This window comes from Arachis hypogaea, chromosome 17 (genome assembly GCF_003086295.3).
Source record: "Arachis hypogaea cultivar Tifrunner chromosome 17, arahy.Tifrunner.gnm2.J5K5, whole genome shotgun sequence".
Classification (NCBI taxonomy): domain Eukaryota; kingdom Viridiplantae; phylum Streptophyta; class Magnoliopsida; order Fabales; family Fabaceae; genus Arachis; species Arachis hypogaea.
In genome coordinates, this window is record NC_092052.1 from 123,190,502 (window position 1) to 123,201,850 (window position 11,349).

Consider the following 11,349-nt stretch of genomic DNA (forward strand, 5'->3'; position numbering starts at 1 on the left):
CTCATTCTTCTCACCAGGACCTTCAAAATCACCTTATACACACATCCTACCAAACTAAATAGAGCTTTTATATATATATATAAGGGACTAAACAGGATTGGGTCAATCCTTCTTCCTTGCTAACTTAATTTGTGACTTCTTCAAATTAAAGTAAAATATTCTTCTAAACAAGTGAATGTTTTAATGGCACCTCGTCCATTTTTATGAGTGAACAAAGTTTATCAAAATTTGTTTTCTTTTCACACCATTTGTTTTGTCGATTTTTAGCATATCAATGGTGGTTTGGTTCTAATGGTTTGGGAGCGAAACCTACTTCTCTTTTACGAGTACTAATTTTCTAAAAGTGCATCAAAGATAAAAAAATATAAATAAAGACTTTAAAAGTAAGATTGACTGGAATTGAAATGGTTTGCATTGAATTTAAACAAAGCAATAAAATGCCTTCGACTGAAATAAAGGACTTTTAACCTGGGAAATTAAAGGTTTTGAAACATAAAATTGGACAAATAAAGTAAATGTTGCTTGAAAGAAAAATTTGCAAAAAAAAGTAAAGTTTGCAAAAAATGTAAATGAAAAATAAAGACATGTGGAAGGAATCCTACCGAAAATTGACTCGAAACAGATTCAGAAAGTCTCTAAAATGTGAGTGTGCGTAAATAATTTCTGAAGCAAAGTTCCAACCCCGGTATCTTCGAACCTTCTTCTATTTATAGCCATTCCTTTACCGTTCGATTCGAAATATAATTTCCATGTGTGTGTGAAAACGTGAGTAACTATTTTCACTTTTTTGCTTAAACATGTAACGGCCGAAAAATAACCTTCAAATCTCAAGACCTTGGATCCACTTCTTCAAATGATTTCTTGACTTACTAGATTAATCGGACTTTTACTCGATGTCCCTTAACACAAGACTTTTTTGATATCAACTTCCTTCCAAAAGCTCACTCATTAAACTTCGAATAACTCCCTTGTTCGAATTTAATTACCTTGACGAACACTATTTATCTATCTTTTATTTTTATCTCTCATTTTTCCTCGTTATTCTTTCAAAAATGGTTATGATGATGACATGGATGGTGTATATAAAAATGACTCTTAAAAATACTTGCATTCTAAACACTTCTGAGCATTTCATTTCGGCTCATTATTATATCAATGAAAAATAGGCCGAATGGCCCATCAAATTGATGACGATCTCATTAATACAGCCAAGTTGAGACTGCAGATCTGGTCCATTCGGGTCTTGACAAAACTGGTGAAAAGATTCACAAAAAATTATTCCACATGAAAACATTTTATTCAGATTCCAATATAGTCTTTCTTAATCACACGCAAATTGGGCAGGTTATATCAATAAACACTATTATAAAGAAAAATCTTCTCTAATGGTAGGGCCACAAAACATGCCAGCCACTAAAGGATTCCAAACCATACTAGAAACTCTTCACTCATTTGTCCACATTTATTCATTAAATATCCTCTATATCTGCGTCATCAACTTTATAAAACCATGTACAACATCATAATAGAATTAGTTAATAACAAGCCATAGAGTAAGACTAAACCAACCTCATTGGCACATCTTTTTAATTTATAGGGTAGCAATATATATCTGCATAACGTAAGACTAGAAAATGAAATAATAAGAATAATTACAATAGTATTAAAACAAAGATTTTACCGCAAATTAAAATAGTAGTCAAGTATATTATGTATTAAGACTACTGTCTACACTCTACAGATAAATAGATGTTAAAAAATATTTTTCTATTCAATATTAGAGAATCAATTGTTTTCGGTTAAATCAGTTAATTTTTTTAAAATTATTTTATTTATTTTAAATTTTAAATCTCAAATCATAAATTTTTAATTTTTAATTTTAAATTAAAAATTTTAGAAAATATTAATATTAATTAATTAAAAATTAATTCCACGTATTTTTTATTTTACACATACGTAATATATATTTTACCTTTGGTTAATTAAAATTGGTGTTTGCTACGGTACGATGATAAATTTATACGTACCGATACGTTTAAAATATAGACAAATAATAACAAGTCACGTGGAATTTATTTTTCACATCAACATTTAATTTTTGTTTTTTTAAATATATATTATATCACCACTTTTACTAATACACCCCTTTAATTAAATAAAAATAAAAAAATATTTTTTATTTAATTTTATAAAAAGTCTTAAACATCCTTCTTTTATTTGATTAGACAAAAATATCCTTTTAAATTAACGAAATTTTAGAATTCAATTAATCCTAATTTTATAGTTTCAAATAATTTAAACAACAAAACAAAAACATATTAAAAAAATAAAAAATCAAAATTTCTTTCTCTTCTCTAATTTCTCTAATCATTGGTGCCCTCTCTAAGCAAAACATATCAAATAAACAAAAAATTCGATCGTTCTTCATCTTCTCCAATTACCCCTCTAAAACAAAACAGTGAAAGTCTCAAACCATATATGTTTTGAACTCTTTTCCTCATTCAAAATTTTTCGACTTTTGTTTGTAGTCTCAGCTCTTGAATCAAAACAGTCAACGAAAATTCTAATTTCTCTTGCCGAAAAAGTGGCAGACTATACTGTGGGTGCCATTGGAAGGCAATTCAGTTATGCAATATTCTACAAAACCAATTTTAAGGAGTTGAGTGACCGTGTTACTGATCTTGAAGGTAAAAGAGATGAAACCAAGCATCGTATTCAGAACGAAAGAAGGGATTTGAAAAAAATTGAAGGTCGTGTGCTGAAATGGTTGAACGACGCGGATGAAGCCATTGGGACGGCAGCGACGAAGAACCTAGGGTTTTGGTTTAGGATTTTTACTGCTTTGTTTCAGAGGGATAATTGGAGAAGATGAAGAATGATTGATTTTTTGTTTCTTTGACATGTTTTGCTTAGAGGGGGCACGAATGATTAGAGAAATTGGAGAAGATGAAGAAATTTTGATTTTTTTGTTTTTTTTAATATTTTTTGTTTTGTTGTTTAAATTATTTGAAACTATAAAATTATGATTAATTGAATTCTAAAATTTTATTAATTTAAAAGGATATTTTTGTCTAATCAAATAAAAAAAGGATGTTTAAGACTTTTTATAAAACTAAATAAAAAACATTTTTTATTTTTATTTGATTAAAAGGGTGTATTAGTAAAAGTGGTGATATAATATATATTTAAAAAAACAAAAAATAAATGTTGATGTGAAAAATAAATTTTATGTGAATTGTTATTATTTGTCCATATTTTAAATGTATCGATACGTATGAATTTATGTAGCAAATACCATTAAAATTTAGAAAGATGGCAAAATGGGCCAAAAAGAAGACTAATAATGGAAGAATAAATACTTAAATAGGTAACATGTGTTGATGTGTACAACTTCCATCCAATAAAGAAAAAAGTATGAATGATTTAACACCACATGACACGTCATCATTTGGCCCCTTGTTTAAGAATTAGGGACAACTCGAGTTGCAGCTTCTCTTCACAAAGTAGCTCCCTTATTCTATGAAGGGTTAAATAATGGCCCCATTCTCTTCCTTTACCATTGATTCATTCTTATATATACAAGCTAAGCTTTTCAATTCCATACCTTATAATAATTAGCTAGCTTTATTTATGTATGATATTGTATATAGTGTTCAATAGTAGCACACCATAATAATAATTATTAACTTGTGGTGCATATCATATACTTCTCAAATTAAAAAAAAAAAAACTTCCATTTATTGCATTACAACTATATAACATAAATTTGATTCATCAATGGAGTCAAAAATCACAAAGATATGGGAAATCATGCCATTCATAGTGATGGTGATGATGGAAGGGTGCACCATAGCACTTACAATTTTTGCAAAAACCGAATTGAATAATGGAATGAGTCCTTTTGTGTTCATTGTTTATACCAACGCTCTTGCTACCATAATACTCTTTCCTTCTTCATTTTTATTACACAACAACGGTGGCAGGTCCTTCAATTTCTCTTCTCCCTTTAATTAATTTAATTCACTCTATCTTAGCTTGTTCCACTTACAAATTTTCTTTTTCTTGCGTAAATTTGTTTGCATGGTTCATTCATTTGAGTTCTGATGTTCATTACAATCTCGTTTGAACAGAAAGGAGCCAACACCATCTTTTACTTTCTCTTTGTTCATGAGATTCTTGCTTCTTGGTTTTACCGGGTAATATATATAATAATAATGTTTAATCAAATTTATTAACTTATGTTTTTTGTTTCACGTTATATTGATGGATTATTAATTTTAAATTTGTAGGATAACAATGACACAGAGCTTTTCATTCTTGGGTCTAAGCTATAGTTCACCAATACTTGTATGTGCTATGGGACTCTTGATTCCAACCTTTAATTTCCTCCTGTCACTCATTTCCAGGTTATTCTTCATTAATTTAAGGTTTAATTATAGTCTCTATAATTTTACCGAATTTTTAATTAAATCTCTATATATTTTTTTTTTAATTGAGTTTTTATACTATATTATATTTTGTAATTAAGTCTCTGTTGTAACAAAAAAATGTTAGAATTAACAGAATATTCTATTAAACAAAATAAATATGTCTAATACGTGAATGAATATTCTATTTTGTTTAATAGAATATTCAGTTGATTCTAATATTTTTGTGACGACAGAAATTTAGTTACAAAATTTGATATGGTATAGGGATTCAATTAAAAAAAAAGAGTATAGAGACCTTAATTAAAAATTCGGTAAAATTATAAAAATAAGTGGAATAATTATACCTTAATTTAATTACCTTTACTTTATGGTGGAAACTCAGGTGTACTCAACTTCACGTGAAGTTAATAGTCGAGAACCGTTAAATAAAAATTTAGTCAAATCAGTCAAACCATCTAACGACTCTCAGCTATCAACTTCACATGAAGTCAACTGCACCTGAGTTTCCACCTTACTTTATATTTGTATATATAACATTATTAATTTAATTGCTTAGCTTCATTATTTAATTATAGAAATGAAATTTAAAAAAAAATAGCAGGGAGAGAGAGTTGAATTTGAGAAGTAGTGGATTCCAAGTGGAAGTGATTGGTGTGATGGTATCGATAATTGGAGGAGTGGAAGCTGAATTCTTCAAGGGTCCACTAATAAGACCAACTTCTTCTGATGACAAACTTCAATTCACTAACACTAATAATAATAATAAGCCACTTTTTGTGTTCTCTTCGGTCCCTGAATTTTGGGTTCTTGGTGGCATTTTGCTTGCTTCAGCTTCCTTATCAGTTGCACTTTGGAACTTTATTCAGGTAAAATCTATAACTCTTATATTTCTTATTCTTTAAACATTAATTAAACTATAATTATTTTTATATTTATTGTATTATATAAAAAATAAAAAGTAGTACCTATAAAAATACTAGTATTAATAATATCTTTTTGGCTAATCTATTCAAATAATACTTGAAAAACAAAAATAATTTCAAAAGATACCAATAATAAATAGGCCTTAAAAAATTTTAAAAATGTAACAAAAGTAATATAAATTATTAAAAAGATTTTATTGATCAAATTTTAATGTGATTTTTTTCAAATATTATTAGAAAAATCAGACATTTTAATTTTACGGCAAATGAATTTTTTAAAAAATTGAAAAAGTCTGAATATTAAATTTTGCTACAATTTTTGTATGCATCTTTATCTAAATAAATAAATATTTCTATCAAAATTTTAATTATATACACAAGTCATTTGCTAAATATAAATTCATTGCTACTTATAATTAAAAAAATAATTTTAATTTTTTTAATCATTTTTGTTACATTTTTAAATTATTCCTAGTTTATTAGTGAGAATTTAATTTTGATGCACTATTTAAAGTAGTTTTACACATGCATCCAATTAGGGGCGGAGTTTAGTTTAGACAAGGGGGCTATGGCCCCTCAAACTTTTTATAAAAAAATTAGTAGTACTTTTTCAAAAGATAAAAAATAATTCAATTGATTTAAATACTTTAGTATGACTTAAAGTATCCAATAAATTCAATAAGCAACACTCTTTCTATCTTTAAGTTTAAATATAAAAAATTAAATATTTTTTATTTATTTAATTTAATATTATTTTATATTTTACTGTTTATTTAATTTAATTTTTTATATGATAAAAAATAATAGAATATTCAATAAGTATTAATATTATTGTATTTGTATAAATTGATAAAAAAATTCAATAAATATTATAAATTTTAATATTTATCCTTTTAACTTCTTCTTTACATATTTTACAGGATATATATTCAAATTTTATATAAAATAATAATGAAAAATCAAAGAATTGATGCATTTTTTAAGAGGAAGGCTAATATTTAAGAAGGAGAACATATAACTTTTACAATATCAACACATGTAGATAGTTATTCTACTTTAATGAATCACGAAAAAAAGTGAGATACAACATTTAAAAGTTCAAAAAGTTACATCTGATGAGTTTGACCTTAATTTTTTGGAACGAGACCCTGAAAAACGGATTTAAATTTGGCAATATCACCCAAACCAGAGAGATGAGATTAGACGAGCTTATTTTAAATGGGATCCATATAAAAAACATCTTGACAATTATCCTCTGTTTGACCCCCCAAAATTTTGTTTCAAGTTTCGCCATTGCATCCAATTACATTGACTGCATGAATGATCATAAAAAACGGATGTAACTGTACGACTGTGAACTGTGTGCATCAAAATTAAATTCTTGGTATCTTTCGAATTACTTTTGTATTGGAAATGCATCATTCATCATAAATCCTTTTTGTTCTGTTAAATAGAAGAAGACAGTTAAGGAATATTCGGAACCAATGAAGGCGGTTGCATATTACTCCTTAATTGGGACAATTCTGAGTGCCATAGTCGCTTGGATTGTGGAGAGGGATGATGCAACTGCTTGGAAGCTCAATCATGACATGCAACTCATTCTCATTCTTCTTACTGTAAGCCTCAACACTTCTATAACATTTTTTTTTTCAAACAGTATATATTGATGATTATGGTGCAGGCACTATTTGGAGGTGTGATTCGTCCAAATATTCAAATTTGGTTCACTCGAATGAAGGGACCATTTTATGTGCCATTGTTCAAGCCCTTTGGTATTGCATTTGCCACAACTTTTGGTGTTTGCATCTTCCCTAACAGCCTCCACTATGGAAGGTACTTGTATTTATTTATCTATTTTTTTAATATGTAAAATATTTTACACACTCGTCTAATTATATATGTTCTTTTATATGACCATTTATGTGTTCAATGCAAATTACGTAACTGGATTCGCGTATAAAACTGTTTTATGAGAATTGAATTCTTTTATATAAACAAAATTGTGCAGTGTGTTAGGAGCAGCTATAATTGGAATGGGGTATTATACAATAATATGGGGACAAATGAAAGGAGAAGAAGAAAAAAGATCTGATGAAAGTTCAGATAACTTGGACAAGAAGATACCTCTTTTGCAAGAAAAGATGGAAGAAGTGTAAAAAGAAGGGGTTCAAAATTTCATTGATGCGATGCAGGGGAAGCCACCTTACCTATTATCAAGAAGCTTTCTCAAAATTCTCTTGTACAAAGGAGCTCTCAATATCCTTGCAAACTCTGTTAGAATTCTTTCCCAAGTTGCAAATATTTTTTTATATGAACTGCAACTTTTGTGTAAATACAGTTATTATATAATTTGCCAAAAAAAAAAAGTAGGTTGTAACTGTAAATATAGTATGTATTGAATGTTGTATATATTACGTCTTAATGCCTCTTAAGTCGCATTTTTTATTTTTATTTGTTTGAATACTAAAATAATTTAAGACTTGCATGCTTTATGTAAATTATTAGGTCAAGTAGCAGATATAAGATTTATAAATATTGTACCATAATATGCCTTTAATAATAAAAATTATTCTAGGGTTGGATGGGTAATATATGGGGGATATAATATTGCAGATTTTCATAACCAAAAAAAAAAAAATATCAGATAGAAGAAAGAACAAAATATAGCCTCATTGCACCTCTTCCAATGACAATACTTTTTTCTTCTAAATTTGCTTCGTCCAGTCAATATATTTTTAAGAATTCTTGTATGATTTTGTCTTAGAACAAACTGTTCTCTCTTTAATTAATTTATTTAAACATGGATCCGACTCCTCTAAAGTTGTATTGTCACTTTAGAGAAAAAAATACACCATTAATCACCATTGAATTAAGATAATGGAACTCACAGATAATAAATGTTACAAATTCAAATGTGATTAAAGCAGTCACCAAAAAAAATGCTTTGGTAAGTGCTTTCCCCTATTTTCTAATAAAAAATGATCTTCTTGTCTCCAATTCTCTTAATTTTATCAGCAGATTATTTGTACTATTTCTTGGAGATAACTCTGGTATCCATGTTTCATTCACAAGAATGAGTTGTGAAACGGATTAGGCTACTCTGAAGTGCAACATCTAAAGATTTGGTGAAAATAATCAAGAGTTTCATAATTATTTGGATAGTTATACATGTGTTTGTATCTTAATAAATCTGAAATTGTTGATTTTCTCATCAATGGTTCAGATGCTTCTATATTTTTTTTTTCAAGTTCATGGAACCACTACATTCTGGTACATATCCAGCTGTAATGGTTAACAGAGTCGGGAACCGATTGCCCAAGTTTTCTGGAGCACAATCCTGAATGGTTAAAGGATCCTTCGATTTCATCGGGTTAAACTATTACACCTCAACTTATGCAACCAATACTCCTTGCCAAAATGGAAGGCCAAGTGTCTTTACAGATTCATGTGTTAGATTTACAAGTAAGTCGTTTCAAATGAAGCTTTCGTATGCTTTCTATTTTAACTTCAATTTAATTTGCCTTCCACATTTACTAACGCATGATCCATTTTCTCACACTTGCCTTCAGCTCTAAGAAATGGGCTTCTAATTGGTCCAAAGGTAAATCCGAGATAACTTTTTACTCACTTTAGTTGCTTATGAAGTATGATGTTGAAAAATTATGGGAAGTATAACAATCAGAGAATAATTTCCATGCAACGATAATGTAAAGCAATTTCATGTTGTTAGCGAATAGAAATTCAAGAAGATAAGGAATCATGGTCGTAGCATGATGTCTACTTTCTTGAATTTCTATTGGTTGACAGAGTCGAATTGCTTTATGTTGCCAGTTCATACAAATTAAGGGCTAATGCTCCAAGGAAGATAACTGCTTTTCAGGAGACGAAGTTCATTCGCATTATATCTTATAATGGAGTTGAGAAGTGAATAATTTTGCAGGCTGCTTCAGATTGGCTGTACATCTATCCACCAGGAATTCAAGGTCTTTTAGAGTACACTAAGGAGAAATTCAACAATCCAATCATTTATATAACAGAGAATGGTAAGTTTTTAATTTTTTATCTATAATGAGTACCTATAAGGCTATAACCAACCACCTTTGCATAAAAAAAATTGTATCTTTGTCATGCTCAAGTTATTCCATCATTTTCAGGAGTTGATGAGGTTAATGATGGTAAAATGTCACTTGATGACAAATGGAGAATAGATTATTTCAGTCACCACCTTCTGTATCTTCAAAGGGCCATAAGGTAAGTTTAATATTACTACCAGACACTTATTAAGGTTATTATAATAGAAAGATTTATAGTACTTACTACAGTAAATATATGAGAAAAAAACCTTATAAACTTCAAGTTTCTACAACAGTGACGGATCCAGAAAATTTTGGTAGTGGGGCCAAAATTTATATAACATGATAATAATTTTTATAATAAAAATAATATGTGTATATAAAAAAGTAAATATTAAATTATCTATTAACCACTATATATCTATGTATAAATACATGTATTATTTAACTTATTTTCAAGGTGTATTTTATATTTTAATATATATTTTATATAGATAATTATTTTGATGTACATATAGTATTATTATTGTTATGATTATATTTTGTTATTGTAAAATATGATTAGCCTTCAAAATATCTAATATACAAATTAAAACACTAAAATAGTAATCTAATAATAATATATAATTTAAAATTCTATTCTTTTAGGTTTTATATTTTTAAAAAATTAAGTAATTTTTCTCTTAACACTACCATCAAAATTTCTCTCTTTCCATATATATTACTAAACAATTATTTAAAAATTCACTTCCCAATACAATTAGAAGCCGACTCTTATTGATATTCATAGCTAAAAAAATTCTTTCAATTAATATAGTTGCTACGCAAAAATTAAAGCTAATTTGAAAAGAAGATAAATAATATTCTTTTGAGTTGATTTTTAAAAAAGAATACTAATTTCATTTAAATATGAGAATTGATCACTCTAACGAATATTTAATATAAAATTTTTAAATTGACGATTAAGTACCAAAAGTTGAGTAAAAAATTATTATGGGGTCAAATTTAATAATTTAATGGGGGCAAATAAATATTATTATCATATACTACTCAAAAAAATTCCAAATTGTAGTGGGAGCGCTTGCCCCCACACCACTGCACTTAGATCCGTCCCTGTTCTACATTGTAGGCTACTATTAAAATCTGCATTGACATTCTCAAATTGAAAACGAAAAGTATTGGGACAATTTAGCAAGTTTTTAGAATAATATGACCAAAGTGCATATCAACCAAAGTTGAAGGGATGTTAAGTTAGGAAAGTGGAGAATCACATCTTACAAAACTAGGAAGCTAAATCCTAAACTCTAAACCTTAAACCCTAGCAAGCTAAAATGTTTTTGATTTGGCAGGAATGGTGTGAGGGTAAAAGGTTACTTTGCATGGTCCTTGTTGGACAATTTTGAATGGACTGCTGGCTACTCTCTTCGTTTTGGACTTGTCTATGTTGATTACAAGAATGGCCTCAGAAGATATCGTAAAAGATCAGCTTTGTGGTTCAAAATATTTCTCCACCATTAAAATGGTAGAAAATATATGTCTTCAAATTTAAATTGAGAATTTGTTCCCTAACTCTAAGGTTAAGGCTTTGATGATTTCTGATGTTTAGCCTAAGAGTGAGGCATCATATTGGAACTTACTTTCCGTAATCTATTATGTTTCTTGCGTCTGCAACTAAATTACAATTCACAAGCAACTCAAGCTAAAAAATGATTAATTAATATTAAGATACCATTCTTAACAGGATTGGGATTAGAAGTTTAGAACCAAATACTAGATTATGATAATTTTATAATTAGATGAAAGTTGTAATTAGAATTTAAACATACAACATAACTACCAAGTTTTGTTTGGTTTGGCGGGTTAGTGCTGTGGAATTAGGGGTGATAATATGTATCCTACTCGCGGGTATCCAATCCGACCCTA

The 11,349-nt window shown here is 28.4% G+C and overlaps 2 protein-coding genes across 3 annotated transcripts; both read left to right on the top strand.

Moving 5' to 3' along the window:
* Positions 1 to 3,602: 3,602 nt before the first annotated feature.
* Positions 3,603 to 7,798, top strand: LOC112766829 (WAT1-related protein At1g70260). Of its 2 annotated transcripts, none has more exons than XM_025812722.2 (7): positions 3,603 to 3,983; positions 4,131 to 4,196; positions 4,290 to 4,406; positions 5,029 to 5,296; positions 6,808 to 6,969; positions 7,035 to 7,186; positions 7,362 to 7,798. In XM_025812722.2, exons 1-7 carry the CDS (start codon positions 3,778 to 3,780, stop codon positions 7,507 to 7,509), a joined length of 1,119 nt encoding a protein of 372 aa, XP_025668507.1. In that variant the 5' UTR covers positions 3,603 to 3,777; the 3' UTR covers positions 7,510 to 7,798. The 2 variants fall into 2 exon arrangements, with proteins under 2 accessions (XP_025668507.1, XP_025668508.1); XM_025812723.2 differs by having other exon boundaries at positions 5,032 to 5,296.
* Positions 7,799 to 8,586: 788 nt separating this feature from the next.
* Positions 8,587 to 11,067, top strand: LOC112766831 (beta-glucosidase 13-like). Its single transcript, XM_025812724.2, has 5 exons — positions 8,587 to 8,815; positions 8,923 to 8,954; positions 9,294 to 9,396; positions 9,508 to 9,604; positions 10,776 to 11,067. Exons 1-5 carry the CDS (start codon positions 8,695 to 8,697, stop codon positions 10,942 to 10,944), a joined length of 522 nt encoding a protein of 173 aa, XP_025668509.1. The 5' UTR covers positions 8,587 to 8,694; the 3' UTR covers positions 10,945 to 11,067.
* The last annotated feature ends 282 nt before the right edge of the window (positions 11,068 to 11,349 follow it).

Excerpts from the sequence above, each read along its gene's own strand:
- LOC112766829 (XM_025812722.2), top strand. The coding sequence starts at position 3,778 with ATGGAGTCAAAAATCACAAAGATATGGGAAATCATGCCATTCATAGTG. Across the intron at positions 3,984-4,130 it reads TTACACAACAACGGTGGCAG|AAAGGAGCCAACACCATCTT; the intron begins GTCCTTCAATTT and ends TCGTTTGAACAG. Across the intron at positions 7,187-7,361 it reads AACAGCCTCCACTATGGAAG|TGTGTTAGGAGCAGCTATAA; the intron begins GTACTTGTATTT and ends AAAATTGTGCAG.
- LOC112766831 (XM_025812724.2), top strand. The coding sequence starts at position 8,695 with ATGGTTAAAGGATCCTTCGATTTCATCGGGTTAAACTATTACACCTCA. Across the intron at positions 8,955-9,293 it reads GGCTTCTAATTGGTCCAAAG|GCTGCTTCAGATTGGCTGTA; the intron begins GTAAATCCGAGA and ends ATAATTTTGCAG. Across the intron at positions 9,397-9,507 it reads CATTTATATAACAGAGAATG|GAGTTGATGAGGTTAATGAT; the intron begins GTAAGTTTTTAA and ends CATCATTTTCAG.